The sequence below is a fragment of the Oreochromis aureus genome, linkage group 20, assembly GCF_013358895.1.
Source record: "Oreochromis aureus strain Israel breed Guangdong linkage group 20, ZZ_aureus, whole genome shotgun sequence".
Classification (NCBI taxonomy): domain Eukaryota; kingdom Metazoa; phylum Chordata; class Actinopteri; order Cichliformes; family Cichlidae; genus Oreochromis; species Oreochromis aureus.
The window spans coordinates 3,969,139-3,985,839 of NC_052961.1; the positions used below are offsets into that span (position 1 = coordinate 3,969,139).

General features: G+C 41.8%; 1 protein-coding gene across 3 annotated transcripts in view; it reads right to left on the reverse strand.

Moving 5' to 3' along the window:
- Positions 1–2,412: 2,412 nt before the first annotated feature.
- Positions 2,413–16,701, reverse strand: part of gripap1 (GRIP1 associated protein 1) — a 44,394-nt gene continuing 30,105 nt past the window's right edge. For all 3 annotated transcript variants that reach the window (XM_031759118.2, XM_039604358.1, XM_039604357.1), the window contains 5 exons: positions 14,708–14,838; positions 11,424–11,540; positions 10,915–11,008; positions 7,628–7,800; positions 2,413–5,267 (listed from right to left, as the gene is read on the reverse strand). In XM_031759118.2, coding sequence (XP_031614978.1) covers positions 5,187–5,267; positions 7,628–7,800; positions 10,915–11,008; positions 11,424–11,540; positions 14,708–14,838 — 596 coding nt within the window. In that variant the 3' untranslated portion in view covers positions 2,413–5,186. The remainder of the gene's footprint in view (positions 5,268–7,627; positions 7,801–10,914; positions 11,009–11,423; positions 11,541–14,707; positions 14,839–16,701) is intronic.

The following is a 16,701-nucleotide window of genomic DNA, read 5'->3' on the forward strand; positions in this document are numbered from 1 at the left end:
ACAGAGGTGGAGAGTGTGAAGTTCATGTAACCCATAGCAACACAACCGACAGTTTATAGGATCTTTTAAGGTTCTTTGAGCATCTTTATGAACAGAAATGAATGAATTTGAGATTTTAATGCAAACAATCACCAGAAGATAACCTTCCTCTCCTTGTCACATCTCTCTGCTACTGTTTCACCTCCTCGTCTTATCTCCTCCCCTCATCACTGTCATCTTCATTTCATCTCCCCTCATCTCTTCTTTCACTTCACCTCCTGCCCTCCAGGCCTCAGGTCTTTTCATCCTTTTCCTCTCCTCCACTCAACTCCTCTCCTCGTATTTCATCTCCTCCTGTCATTTATATTTTTTATTCCCTCCTCCCTTCTTTCATTTCCCAGTGTCACCTGCTTTTTTTGCAGTTTGTCCTTCTTTTGAAAAACATAGTTACACAGTGATAATTACTGCGAGAAAGAATTTAGGAAACGTTACTGATAATGAGGCAGCGATGCACAAGATTGGGGAGCAAAGCATCAATAACAATGTTGCATCTAAATATAGGACTAAATTTGACAACTGAACAAAATCAAAATATGATTAATATGTGAGAAAAGAGGGAAGCCGGAGTATCGGAGAGAACCCATGAAAACACAGGAAGGCCTCGGCCAGGCGGTGGATTCAAACCCAGGACCTTCTTGCTGTGAGGCAACAGTGCAAACCACAGTGTCTCTGTGCTGCCCCTATAAAATTAGAAATTCATGAAAATTTGAAGATTAAAGTCACAAAGTTAGTAGAAATCAAGTGTTTCTTATTGAAAAACTGCAGGTTCAGATCAGCATCATCACAAAATGAATTGTTAAAAAGTTTGAGAGTAAAGTTGGTGACGAATCAGAGAAATACAGCTCTCGGACTGTCAGACTCCCTCTGAGGTTTCCTTTTAATTAAAACTCATCACTTCCTCCCCTTCAATTAACCCACAGCCCGGCCAATCAGGCGCTATCTCGTTAAGGTGGACCCCGTCTGTGGTGAGCGGTCACCTCTTTAATCCGCCTCTCTCTGTGGGACAGGAAGCGCCCGAGAGCTAATTAGTGCTGAGCCAGGCGGCGTCTCCCTGCAGAGAGCCGTGAAGCTCAACCTCCATCTCCAAACTTTACTGGGAACACAAAGAGTTGGACTCTGAAAAAAAGGAAACAGCGAGGATTGTGGGATGGCAGAGGGTGGAGTCTGCCCTCCTGCACGTTTGTCTAAAGAGCAGAACTTCAGATGAAACCAAACTTCATTCAACTTTTAGGAAATTTTTAGGAGCTGATTCTCGAACACGTCGTGGCAGAACTCAGACCCTTCCTTTGGTATCCCTGAACAAATGTCCAAATAATCCAGGACTTAGATAGAGCCCTAAATCATTTCCAAAGTCTTGGTCAGACACTGCTGCTCAATTATGGGAGACTCCAAAATTAGGATTTTATTTAACATTATGATTCATATTATTCATTACAAGCATCAGGCACTTTATACTTATAAGAATTCAATTAAAATTAATTCAAAAGGCAAATAGATAAAATCTACAGTTTGGGGTAACAGGGGACACAGGGTTGTACTGGGGGTGATGACGATCACTGTAAACGAACCAGTATTTTGCCACACAAACTCACACACACTCCAATGAATGTATCGGGGGCAACTTGGGATTCAGCATCTTGCACAAGGATACTTTGACAGGAGGACGGGATCCATCCACTACCTTCTGATTGAAGTTTGGTAGACGACCTGGTCGACCACCTGAGCCGCCCGATGTCTGTGAGACAGATGCCAGTCCAGCACAGTCACAGCGAGCTGCAGCCAACAACCAACCTTTGTCTCACAGACAGGGGGCAAAAACAACTGAGAGACAGACGACTGCAGGCAACCAGATAATCCTCCACAGATTAACCTGCAATATTTTACAATGTTTACTCTTTGCAACATCTCACTTTTAGGTGGTAACAGCCGGTGACCCCTTGATGACCCCAAAGCGAGTTTTTGTGCTGTTTTACAGTCTTTAAACTTAAGTCTGGTAGGACTTCTCAACACTGGATGAATTTAATAATATTAGGAAGGTTTAGTCTGGACTGATGGTTGGAACAAAGAGCTGAAACTAAAGAGAAATGTGCCTTTGGTTTCTTTCTGAGCTGCTTTATCAAATGCCACCACTGAGCCCTGTTAGAAATGGGGCGCGCCTGATAAGATCCGCTTTCATATTCATTGGCAGGCAAAGTCGTAACTGAAACTAAAATCTGATAAAATGTCCACGCCTAATCAGCACCACCATTCGTCCTGCATATTCGACGACATGAAGGAGAATTCTGCGTTCAGATCACCAAAATCAAGCTTTGATTTAAAGGCAGTAAAATGTTGGAAAAATTGAGCAGAAAAAATCCCCCGAAGACGTGATCATCATGTTCAGACAGTATTTTTTTTTTTATCACATTTTGTCATAGTTACAATAATTAGCGTCATGATCATCATCAGCCTCATAAATAGATCAGTTGATTTTTCATACAGTTAGAAGTCATATCGCAGCGTTTATGTACAGATTTAAACATTACAAACAAAAACAATAAGCGCCAGCCGAGTCCCTGTCCAGCACATAGACCAATCCCAGTGGATCAGTCTAGCGCCATCATTGAAGCAAAGATGGGAAAAAAAGATCTGATTTTGGTGCAGTTTAACTGCTAAGTGATTATTTTGAGGAAATTTTCAGTTGTTTAACGTTTGGTTTAAACACCCTTGAGCTTAAGATTTGAAAGTCCTTAAAACTACACCAAAAACAGCTCGGGTTTTCCTCCCACATGTTGAGATTTTAAACTCCTAACATCAGACGGTGCTGGATATGTGCTGCAGTGTACATAAAGAAACAAACAAAACCAAAAACCAAACAAAAAAGCAGTGATATGCAGGCAGTTATAACATAAAACACAAAATCTGTTACAAGCATAATGTCCAGAATATAATCACAGCCCAGTTAGATGGAGCTAGCCTGGGGCAGAGTATAATCCAGGGCATAGTCAGGCCCCATGATCCAGAGTCCAGAAGAAGACACAAGGGCAAAGCAAAAGGAAGGTGTCTGTCACTTCCTGTCAGATTTTCACGAAACAGAAATAAATGCAACGATACAGTCAAAGTCAGAGAACATTATTTTTTAGAGCAGGAAATATATCCACCCTGCAGAAAAGCAACAAAAACTGACAACTGTCTTTCTTGTGTGCCATTTGGTGACTCCGGTAAAGATGGAAGTATTCACAAACTGATAATAGTGCAAGAAACGTTAGAGTTCTTTTCATCCAGGATATAGACACAGACCACACAAAGGCAGTCATTTAGCTTTTGTTGAACCATTGTGGATCCCAGGCTGCGTCACACCAATTAAAGCTGTGCAGATTTTTCATTGTCCAGCTATTACTGATTGCTGTTTGTCATCAATGATGTTAAACCAGATTTTATCCAGACTAACCTCACTAAAACAAAGGGAAATATGATATGTTTTAATATTTCAGTGTTTCAGTTTTTATTTCTCTGAGATGTTATTTGGACCAGAAGCCATCGAAACACAAACACGGTCGCATTAGGTTCGACAAAAGGAACTGTGTCTGAAAATCCAGCTAATAGTCTAAACCTGGATCCATTTACCATTATCCATTTGCCATTCCTGATTAATTTTAATGACTGTTCTGGTGACAGGCGCTGAAACACACAGGAGACCATTTTGCACCCCAAAGTGCATAAAAAGCAATAAATAAAGGCCGGGATGCAAAATAGCTGCACAGAGTACCTGTGACGCCTAAGACATTTCACACTGTGAAATCGTGGACGTAGCCACAGCCCAACACAGACAGATAAAGCAACTCTAATTAATCTAAGGAGACAATCAGTTAACGTGTGACACCAGCTGACAGATTAACAGGAAGTTTAAAGTGAACATTTGTAGGCAATCTTTAAGGTATGGCCATTTATTTTTTCTGGTGGTTATGTTAAATCTGTTAAAGCAAACAAGCTTTCCTATGAAATGAAGTTCTTTTAGAAAAACACTTAATAAGAAGTGGGGTTTTTTTTTTAATTTAGTGTCATCACAGTTTAACTATAACCTGTAAAACTTGAGTTTCACCAAAGAAAATGTGATTAAAGCTGCAACAGATGGTGGATTATCAGGCCAAAGTATTTTATTTTGAAGGTTTAGTTGCTGCTAAACAGCTAGCCTCGTACTACTTTCCTGGCCTAGTTTCTGTGGCGTCTTTGATGTCATTCACCTCAGAGTCTACGGTCTGCTCTGGAGGTCTGTTGGTGGTTAGATGGTCGTGACCACTGTGACGTCACCCACTGATATAAAAGTCAGAAGTGAACACATCTGGACGAGAGTATGAACCACATAGAGGCCACCACAACAGCGACCTGACCATGTTGCAGGCAACTTTCAGAATAAAATATTCAAACAGCATCTTTTAATCTGGAGGTGGGGGGTGTACTCAGGTGTCATGACGACCTGATCAAAGTATTATATTTGGTACTCGAAGAAGATCAAAAGGCAAGATGACAGCGTAGACACAGCCCACATACTCAGTAATGTGTGATTCTTTAGCAGACAGGACATAGTCAGATCACAACAGAGTTACTGCATACAGGAACCAATGTCAGTCATTTAGGATAAGAAGTGTCCCTTCAGGATATAGCGATGCCCTGACAGACAGACAGACAGAGTGTTAAGACATATAGTAGAAACCAGTGAAAGCAAAGATTTACAGACAACATAAAGCACAAGTCTGTTATAATGTGACCACTGCAGGTCGTAGCCAGGACTCAGAGCAAACTGAGCAGTGCGGTCTAATTACAGTACATTCAACATACACGTACATAAGTTGAGGCCAGCTTTTAATATCCTCAGTGTTTCCGTTCAGCGTCTTCTTCTATGCCTTTAAAAGGCTTCCTCCAGGCTGAAAAGCATGACATGGACATTATTTCAGCATTTAGTCACAACCCAGGAGGCAGGCTGAAATGGTGAAAACATAACAGCTCCAGGCAGTAGTCAGAGCCTACAGCAGGTCTTAGCGCAGAGATGGAGTAAGGAAGAAAACTTGGTTCCAGGTGTTAGCCTGAGTCTGGCTGACACCTTCCAGCTGAGGTGAATGGTAGTAGTGAGATGGAAGTGACTGCATGGATTTATCCAGGTGATAGCCTCATCCTGACCCAGCAGCACTGCTACCGGGACTGCTCGCTTTACTGAGACGGACTAATTCCTGGGACAACAGCTCCAGGTCCTGCAGAAAACAGAAAGAAAATGTTTATATATCAACAGCCGTGTTTGGTTACTCTGAACGTGAAGACCTGGAAATACGATCAAATCTTTTATCATTTAACTCATCTGCAGCTAAAAGAAAATAACAACAGCAGAGCCCAGACTATAGTCTGTATCACAAAAGTGAATTATTATAAACCTATACGCTACAAATTTGTGAACTCAGCAATTGAAATGATTGCAAGCAAGTGCCTCAAGTAAAACATCATTTTGTAATTTACAACATCTGTTACTAACAGCTGCAGTACCCTCACTGTGAAAAACACAAGTACTTAATAAGACATTCCATGGAAAAAGGTTGTTCCATGATACAGCCACTGATCTGTGCTTGAATGCTCTGAAAACTGAATTTTCTCTCAGCTGATTGATCAAATATGAAGCCATTTTATTTTGAATGGGATGTGTCTGGACTGGTAAACAGAAAATGATTTTTCAAAAAAAAAAAGTTGACAAATGGGACATTTAAAGTCAATTCTTTGAATATGTCCCCCTAAACCAACTCGCTCTCTAAAGCCTGATCTTAGATGCAGCAGACTTGTGGGGGGTTGGGCTTCACCTGGCCGAATTTTTTAGCTTTTGAAGTCGTCCTTGGCTGTGCATCTTTCTCCTGTTTGTGCTCTCGTTTCTAATCCAACACACAACATCTGCTTCTTCAGTTTTTGTCGGAACTGTAAGCTGGCAAACAGCTGGCAGATAGATTACTGCCACCTTGTGGTGGTAGCGGTACACTGACAGATGGAGATGGAGGTCGACATCCTGTCAGATATCCGTAAAAACCAGTTGGAATTGATTTTATGACAAAAAGTTTTTGCATAAGCTTAAACTTTTTAAGCTATTTTATTTTTATTCAAAAACTATGAACATCCCTATTTATGGCTGATTTAGACTTCTGAGCGAATCTTTGTACGACATCACCTTTGCCGTGTGTGTGTGTGTGTGTGTGTGTGTGTGTGTGTGTGTGTGAGACTTCCTGGTGTTTTCCATGCAGCTCCAGCCACACTAGAAATAAATAATATGTCAGGACTTTTTTCCCCATTTTTTCTTGTGGTGTGTTTTTTGTGTCTTTTTCAAAGTAAAACGTGTTTGTCCCTCAAGTGTTTCCACATCTTTGTATTTTACCTCACGCCTGATACTTTCAACGATCTCCCTCTAGGAAGATCTGACATTTGAAAGAGTGATTATTATTCCTTATGCTGAGACGATGATTGATATTCTCTCAGTGATTAATTGTGTGGGGTGGCTGTAGCTCAGGTGGTAGAGCAGGTCACCTACTGATCGGAAGGTTGGTGGTTCGATTCCTGGCTTCCCCTAGTCTGCATGGCAAATATCCTTGGGCAAGATACTAACCCCAAATTGCTCTCACCATCGGAATATGAATGTGTGTGAATGTTAGCTAAAAGAAGCACTTAGACAAATGCGCTTGTGCGAATGCGTGTGAATGGGTGAATGCACAAGTTGTGTAAAGCGCTTTGAGTGCTCAGAAGAGTAGACAAGCGCTATATAAGAACCAGTCCATTTACCATTTAATTCAAACCTGTGGTGAAATGGTATATGAGGAAAAGACATAGGAGGAATCAATGTTACGGCACAGGCCAATCACAGCAGTTGCGCTGACGTGGCGTGCTGTTACATTTCCAGCAAGTGCCCGTCAGGGTTTTAGAGGCGTTTCTGGTTACGACGTATGCACAGCACAGATTGCTACACTTGCATGGACATTTTTTAAACCTTCAATTAGCTGTTTTGGCGATGACCTCGCACTGGGGCAAAGTGGTTTGGATGAGAGCCATCAACTCCAAGTCTGAGCTGGTTCTTAGCTGGAAAAGGGTGGAGTGACCACATTCACTTGAATATATTACCCAGAAACCCACAAGGCTGATGGTCTCCGTGTGTGTACATTACCTTAATGAAACTGTACATACATTGTTTACGTGTTTCATCTTCAGTCTTTTATTAAGTGTTTATTGATGTTTCTATCACATTTCTTTCAGCTGTTTTAATTAATCATTCTAATGAGATCAGTGAAGATTTCCTGGACAAGGATGAATGCAGCAAACTGATGGATTAGCAAATTAAAAATTAATAATAAGACCTGTGGAAACACTTCAATCAGTCTCAGTCAATCTGAAAAAACATTGTTTAGCCACCTGTTAAACTTCCAGGCTGATCTTTCCTGCTGTTCTTGGTCTAAACAGTCAACTCGGTGAAGATGAAAATCATCCACCCTGGGTGTATGTTTGAATCAGTAATTTAAAGGATATTTTATAGAACTAAACCCCGACCCCGTGGAAACTGTCCATGTAGCGTGTTCGTGTGGACCGTTACCTTCTGCAGGTGCATGTTCTTGGTGAGCTGCTCCTCCAACATGTGCTGCAGCTTCTTGTTCATCTCCCTCAGATTCTCGTCTCCTGGTTTCACCAGCTCTCTTAGGACCGAACCCAGACCTCCCCGGTCTCCCTGAGAGCCTCCGTGACCTCCGACCGTGCTTCCCGACACATCTGAGCAGAAAAACCGCAATATTCAACAGGGATTTGTTTTTAAAAAAACATGCTGGCCAAACAGCCCGAAGAAATCACGAGAAGCAGTCACAACAGGGAAATAAGGAGATAAGAACAAGGAGATGAAGAGGAGGGTGAGGAGTGGAAACAGGAGGTTTCTGGTTTGTTTGTTCTGGTGTTTTCCTTTACTTCTAACCAAACGTTGCACACAACGTTCTAGTGCTTGAGAAGTAAAAACTGTCCTATTTTTCTGCCTTAACAAAATGATCAGTTAATTTACACACAAAGATTTCTAATAAAAAGCTAAAGAGCCCAAGAATCCATCGCAGGACACACGAACAAGAGCCTGCTCGATAACGGGGATTTGCTCATTGATGTCTTTGCATGCAGGAATGCAGAGGTGATGCTCGCTACCAATCATGGAAACGGACTTTAAAAAATGATTCTAACAGTAAGTAAACACAGTGTGGCTAACATTAGCAGTGCTAGCACCAGCAGGCTCCCTGCCTTTTCTTTTTTCACATGCTTGTTCTGAATGTGGTTACACACTGAATAGTTAGGTCTGTATTTACTCTAGCACAGCGGACACACAGCCATTTATGTTCTACATCAAAATTCTTTCCACGCTGCTAGTTTGCAACACAGATCATGGACGTTATCTACGAGGGCTGTGGTGCAGGACAGACTCTGGGTAGTTACAGGTGGCGTGCATTGATAACAATGACTTTGACCATTTAGTTTTTGGTAGCTGAGTTAGCTAACCCCGTCATCAATCATCAGCAGCTCATGTATTCGGTTTGTTTCTTATCATCACAATAAATCGTTTATACGGTTTACTGGGGTGAATCTGCCATCCCTCCAAAGCCTGTTTCACCCAGATTCTGGCGCTCACAATGTCAGTGAGTCATCATCTCGCCAGGAGCTGCCGAGGAGCCCTCAAGCAAGGCACCGCCCACTCAACTGCTCCTCGTGCTGGAAACTCTGCAGCTGGTTAAACGGACTGCAGCGCGCTCAGTCAGCTTTTCAAGACAAGTTTTAAACAAATGTAAATGAACACTGAATGTAAAGCTGTGAGCGCGAGTGCTTTTCTAACGAGTGCAGTTTGAAATATTCACACACACACAGACAGTCCAGCCTTTAGAGAAGCAGCTCCACTCTCAGTTTTACTGCCCATTAGATTTACCATCATTACTGCGTTAATGGGAGTGGAATGGAGAGACAGAGGAGGGCTAAAGCAGTCAAACATGAAATTGAAAACAGCAGGAGAGAAAGGACAGCGTGAGGCAGCGTGAGGAGGTGGGGAGGGATGGAGGAAAGGTAACTATTTATACAGCACATTTCCCACAGAGTGGTTCAAAGAGTTTTACACTGAGGGGAGCGAGAGGATTAACATGAGAAGCTGCTTTTTGTTTACTTCTGTTTAAAATCCAAACCTGCCACGTTTCGGTCCATCTGCAGTTCCCCGCGGTTTACACTCAGACTGCATGATTGTTCTATTTTACAGCTTTAAGTTGATTTTTCTACCACAGAAATCAAAGCCACAAAAATAAGGCACACAATATCTATCGTATCAGCCTTCTGCAGCCGTGACCAACTTTCTAATTTATTCTAAAGAGCCACATTTACAACACAAGCTGACATCAATCATTTGAAGTGGACCTCTGCACCTCTTACACCTGTGCGGTGAACACTGGTGCTCCTCAGGTGTGTCAAAATCTGGCAAACGGTCCAGGTGTGACCAAACAAAGTGTTTGTGAGGCCAGGAATGATGATCTTGAACATAACTTCAGCCAGGATTTTTTTTTTTTTTTTTTTCCACAAAGAGACGAGGAGGACGATACTTAATTGAAAAATAAATCTGCTGATAGCTGCACAAGTTACTAAAGACACTTCAAACACGGCAGCGTCACCTTTTTAAGATGGCCGAGCTATAAATATAGCAGCGGTGAAACATCAGAGACGGACAAATGTATTTACAGAGAAAGTGAAAATCGCTCAGGCCAACGAGTTTCTCCATCCTAACATCCGTCCAGCACGAACTTCTCTCCGTCGTGTTGCAGTGGAAACTGATCGGTGTGAGCGGCACATTAAAGTGTTAAGCACGTCGGTTTTTTCCACCGCTTGTTCCTGTTTTCTCCAAACACAAAGAGTCCATGTAAACCTGAGTGCAGGTAAGTGAAGCGGCAGATTAAAGTGGTTCTAATTAAGTGTCACTGTCAGATAAACGACGTGCTGAGCTGGCTAACTTTCTGCTGACTGACGCACTTTAAGTACCTCAGAGTTTGTATTAGCACTTTGCACCAGCGACTCTTCTCTCAGTTTTACCACTGAGACGAGGATTATTTCAAAGACATATTAAATAATTGTTTTGTACCTCAGTCTGTTAAATGTTCCAAAACACTAAAAATGAAGATAATCAGCATTTTAAAGAGGATCTTTTTCTTTATTTCTTTGACCTACATCACATTCCTACCTGGTGTTTACTTTACAGATCATAAAGCAGAAAAAGACGCCTGGAGTCGTTTAGCAATGGTGATGTCATAAAGTTTGTGAGGACAGCATTTCCAGCTCCGTTGTTTACAATACTGTAGCAGCAAACAGATTATTGATAGATATCATATCCATTTCCAGCTCCATGTTTTTAGTCTTAGGCTCAACTAAAGTAGCTTTTCATGACTCACAGTTCAAGATGTGATGACCATGTCAGCGTTTAGCTCTCAGTGACAATATACAGACCTAAAATCACCACACCGAGCTTCGAGTACGGCCCACACAGAAGAAAAAGCTGAGATGTTGCTAGCTAGGTCGGGAGCTAACTATTATTAATAATGCTGAGTCACAGAGTCAATATCCACAGCAGTCCTGACACGACATTCATGGCTGTTTCCTCTTTCATCAGCCAGGCAGGAATTGGGACTCAACACCACACCTCCACTTTCTGACCACTCCTGCCCACGCACACGTTTATGACGCCAACATGTTTTTGCTTTTTTTGCTAAAGGAAATGTTCCTGGTCATTTCAGTCTGTAGTTCAAACAAAAACAGAATCACATAACGTAACTAACTACAGTTAAGTTCCAGATGTTTCTGTGAGGAGATGAAATCATTTCTCACCTCTGCGGCTGTCCATCACGTACGTCTCTATGATGGCGCTCTTTCTGCAGATGTCTTCAGCCATCGATGAACAGCTCACCTCCAGATGTTTCACCTGAAACAGACAAAAAACACAATTATTATTCACTGATGTCACCATGTGTTTATATAACAACAAACTATCTTTGTCATCATTAAACCTGAAACAACTTATTAATATTTAAGTGATTAATAAAGTTCTGTTGAATTATCCACTGGCCTCACAGTGCTACTATACAAACTACCTAAATATTAAACAGACATTAATAATGCATCTAAAAATACAAACCTGCATCTAAAAACAGGACAGAGGTTTTACTGTTGACTCGAGGAACAAAGAGAAGCATTAAAACCTCTAAAAGGCACAAGTGAGGCGTTAAATCAGAAAGTTCTGCTTTCTTTGTTAGAGTTTTCCACTCCTGCGTCATGTGCTCAGGAGTTCAGAAACAGGACATACAGTTTGCTTTCCGGTTTAGCCGAAGACTCCTCACCTTCTCCTCCAGCATCCATTTCTCCTGCTGAACCTCAGCGAGCCGCTGGAACAGCTCTCCAACCTCGTCATCGGATAATTCGGCGGGACGTTGAGACTGAGGGCTGCCTCCTCCAGACTGACAGACACACACACAGAGGCTTCAGTTAATGTGAAAGCTCTGCTGCCTTGCTTCACAGCACTTCAGAGCTCATTCCAATCTAGAAGCTCATTATGCAACCAAGAGGGAATTCGTCACATTATTGGACACGTCACAGGGAAGAGTCCTAAAGGATCGGATGAGGTGGAGACTGCCTTATCATTATTTAACAGTTTATTTGTGAAGAAAAAGTACAGAAGCTGTGTCCGATGTACTGCACATGTGTGGAACGCCAGGACTGAAATAACAACACTTTTATAACCACTTTTTTAAGTTGGGTTAAACACACTGGCCAGAACCATCAGGAAAACAGACACAAAGTGTTTGGTAAGGTAACAGACTCATCGCTGTAACTGTTTGTTCTGTGTTTAGTCAAACTCAAAAGCTGATCTGAGGCAGAAAACTCTGGTTTGAATCAACACAGTAGAGTCCTTCTCTGAGATCAAAAGTTTATTTTTTATGCACCTAAAAGAACTAAAATGGAACAAACCAAAACACCTTTCATAACCTGAGTTGATGTACATGACTAGCAGCCACTTAATATTATGACTGCAGTGTGGGCTGAATTTAAGCAGGACTTAACTGCTGCATGGAAAGTCCGCAGTCTTTCCCCAGAATTACACTGGCGGCGTGTCTGTGACGCGTGTTATGTCCTTCACACAGGTTCTAATCCCAACACAAGCATTTCAGAAGCAGTGTGTTTAATCTGTACAGTCTTTTGTTTTTGAAAACTGATCTCTCTTATGCTCGACTTCCTGCCCTCCTCAGGTTGATGTGACTTCTGTGAAAAACAGAATCAGCACGTAATTCTGAAACACACCGAGGAGCATCTGCACGTATCGTCTTCTGTGGGTGTGATTAGTGATGGAGGCACATTCGCTGTATCTCAGAGGTTACAGTGTCTAATGTGCGGCTTCCTGCTGGTACATTCAGGTGTTAATGGCAGGACAGTGAAGCCGAACTACAGACGAAACACTGAAGTTCTGTTTACTGGACCTGTGACGAGTAAAATCTCATCTACGTCCCGTTTCTCTGCCTTTCACAGGCTTGCTAACATGAACATGACCTCAGTCGTGTGTGAGAGGATCAAAATGCTGCCACAGTCTGTTCTGCTTTTACACTTTGGTACAGCAGCTGCTATTACAGTTTGGGTTCAAGATAATAAGCAGGCTTTGTAGTCTCGTGTGTTAAACTCTGCTGAGCCGAACTTTAAAGTTGGATGGAAACAAGTGAAAAAAGTCATCATCATCAGCCCACTGAGATCTATATGTCTGAATGTACACAAAAACATTCAGTTTGCAGTTTCTCATTAAAATTTAAAGTGTGGACCAAAAAGGGTCCTTTGAAGCACGCTGAGGCTTTAACCATCACAGAGGTGTCTGATGGGAAATGTTGCAGCAGCAGGACATTATCAAACCCTCTTTTCTCTCATGTGATGCTGTTGCTAATAACAACTGCATCACCACAGTAAACTGAACTGATGGAGGACTCTGCAGTGTCATGTTTTGACAAAAACACTCATCGACATAGAGTCTGTCAGCTCTATTTACAGTGTTTCTATCAATAGAAACACACACACACACACACACACACACACACACAGATAAATATGGCACCAGGAACTTCAAAGATAAATCAGCTGTAAAACGTAATAAAAGAACAGAAGAGAGGATGACGGGATGTTACAGTTAAATCTGTCTTTCAATACAAGCTGGAGGTCAGAGGTTGTGACCCGACCTGACACAGAGCTACGAGGTGAGGAGCAGAAGCTTGTTTGGCTTTCACTGAAGGCACTAAAAACACTAATTAATCCACTTTTAACATCGCAGTTTTTATCTGTAGAGGTTTCAAACTGTGACTTTTTTCTTACATTTAGTTTTAACACCATGAAAAAAAAGCTTTAATAAATACCACTGTTTACATTTTAATGTGATGAAACAGCACAGCCGGTCAGGGCTATTTTCCATTATTCTACCAAATTATTTTCTGCTTCATTTTCCTAAAACCTGAAGTACTCAAACAAAAAGGAAAAAGTTATAAGAAAGTTCTGAGAGCAGTTCCATAAAAACCAGTTTAAAATCCCACTCTTGGGCATATTCACACAGCTTCCAGCATGGCTGAAGTTTTACATCACATTAACTGAACATTGAGTTGAACCTGGGTCTTCGGCTACAGCTGAGCAGCTTTCCAGTGAAAAGTTCAGTTTCCAAGTTGCACGTTGGTTTGCAGCCATGCAGGAAATGGTCCAGAGGTGAACAAGAAGATGGCCATGAATGTGAAAATGTTTTAATCACACATTTTACTCAGTTTATTATTGTAGAAGGTTTAAAAAAAACCTCAGATGTTAACCTTTTTGTAGGTGTTGCTATGACAACAATGCGCCCTTCCAACGGCATTAGTTTGTAGCTGTAGACACAAAGTAGCACTTCGATTAAACCTTCATCTGAAACTGAGATTTCTTCAACTTTTGCCTGAGGTTTTGTGTAAGCACTCAACCTGTGCTCCAGTAGCTGAACAGCAGAGAGGTCGTATCCAGTAAAGCCTTTAATGATGCGTAAATCTGTCACAAAGTAACATCAGCAAACTGCAGCTGCAGCATTAAAAGGCCCATCAGAAAATGTTCCTTTCAGCGTTTCCTCAATCAGTCGATCTGTGATCCCGCTCACAGCTGAATCCAGAACAGGCCGGGATCTCCACACCCTGAAGAAGATCCAGCTGCTGTTGCTGGTCATGTATGTAGTACTGATGGACTATTTTCAGCATTTTCAGGCTTCCAGCCAGAAAGCCATTCTTTCTTAAGCAGCTGCTGACGGGACACATTCTCAGACGTTCATGTTTGTGTTTGAATTTTGAGATTCGTGATGTTGATGACTTTTTAGCCGTAAACCACCATCAGCACAATCAAAAATAATAAATAATAACGTGGGATATTGAACCACATGAGGTCCAAACACCAGTAAACAGAGAGAACACATGAGTGCATGACAGCCTTTCAAACACATCATGATCAGACAAACTGAAAACCACTGCCTTCTCTGTAAGTTGGAGCTGAGTGTCCTGGCTGGGATAATGTGTACACCAAAGGCTGAAGTGTCACAGACATCAAGCTCGGTGTTTAAGGTGACTACGCGAAGAGCTCCACCCACCTTATTCTGATTGGTCGACTGAGACTCCTTCATCATGTCTTTGTAGGAGAAGGAGGACACAGAGGACGAGTCTCCAGTCTGCTGAGTTCGACTGGGACTGTTGATCTCTGACAGAACTAGCTCCTCCAAACCTGAAAGAACAAGAATTTCACTCTAAGCATCAGGAAATATTCACCTCTTTTAAGCTGCAGTCCACCCCAGACAAACTCTAAATCGCCAGGCTGTTTGACAAAGAAGTTTAATTCAACCGCTGCGTCCCTTTAATACATAGTCTTTTACTTTGAGTCTGTGCAGTCCTCTGAGAAATTAAGAACACTCCATGATCCAGTAGCTTGTAGAAACGCTTTTAGCAGCAAAAACCTAAACCAGCTGTTTTCTATATGACTTCATCAGTCTCTCACATCACTGGGGAGGAATTTTGGCCCACTCAACATTGCTTCAGTTGAGGTTTGTGGGCGTTCATGTACGCACAACTGTCTTAAGGTCCTGACAGAGCATTTTAATCAGGACATTGCAACATCTTGATTCTTTTCTTCTTCAGTGTGCTTAAAGCAGGACACTGTTCAAAGCACAGCAGTAACATAAGGTGTATTTATGGCAATATATTATCCCTTTAGGCAATGGATTGGTGAATATACCTTTTAAGAAGGCATACGTTCTTTGAAAGCAGAAAGCCGTCTCTTTAGGATTGCAAACATCCCTTAAAGGCAGTAAGTTGTCTATTAAAATGTACACTGCCCATTTGAGACTATGACTGTTGTTTGAAAGTGGCAAGTTCCCATTTATAGCAGAAAACTGTCTTTAAAAACACCAAACTGTTTCTGTAAGATACTGGACCACCATGTTAACCATGTGGACAGTCCATTTAAAGACCAATACTATTCCTTTTAGTATATGAACATCATATTAAAGCCTCCTGTTCATATAGGACCTATTTATGGCAATAAAGGCTGTTATTGCTTTCAGAAAGCAAACTGCCCTGTTAAGCTGCTGGACTGTCAAACAATCTTTTAAAAAATGTGGACATCCTCTTAAAGCAGCAAGCCGTTTCTGTAGGAATGCAAACAGCCCTTTAAGGCAGTAAGCTGTCCATTAAAATGTGGGCTGTCCCTGTAAGAGTATCATTGTTACTTAGAAGTAGTAAGTTGTCTGTTTACGGCAATAAAACTGTTTTTTTAAAGCAGCAAGTTGTCCAAGTAAGACAGTAGTGAGAGAACTGTCCCTTTAAAAGACCAAGTCACTCCTTTAAGGATGTCCTTATGAGGCAACTGGCCGACCCTTTAGGCTGTCCCTTTATTGTCCAAGGCAATGAACTGTCTCTATAAGACATCCCACTTTACCATTAAGACTGTGGACTGTCACTTTTAAAGCAGCACGCTGTCCTGTTAAAACGACAAACTGCCCCTTTAAAGCACTGGGCCATCCCTATAAGGCAGGTACTGGGAGAGATGGATAAGTAGGCTACTTTAAAATGTCTGATTCTCAGGTTTGTGCAGAAGAGGCTTTTAAACATTCAGCACTGCTCATAGATTATACATGAAGCTCAGGACTACCCTGCACTGCTCCAACTGAGAGTGTGAGAGAGTGTGTGTGTGTGTGTGTGTGTGTGTGTGTGTGTGTGTGTGTGTGTGTGTGTGTGTGTGTGTGTGTGTGTGTGAGAGAGAGAGAGAGAGAGACAAGAGAGAGTCTGCTAAATAAGCACCAGGGAATAAGAAAATATGCAACAAAAGAATAACATTTAAATAATATTGAGTGGAAAAATTAAAAACTTTCAAAACTCCATGTGATGCAGGTGTGTGCAAGAAATATTTTGGGTGTGTGTGTGTATTTGCTTGTGTTTTGCCAGCAGACGCCAGTGTGTCCAGCTCAGCTCTGGGAACCAGAGCGCTCCATTAAATATTAAGGTTCTGGACTGAGCCAGAACCTCCTGACGCAGGGCTAGCTTGCTGCTTATTATCGGACTGGTCACGTTACAATCACATCTTGGCCTCTCG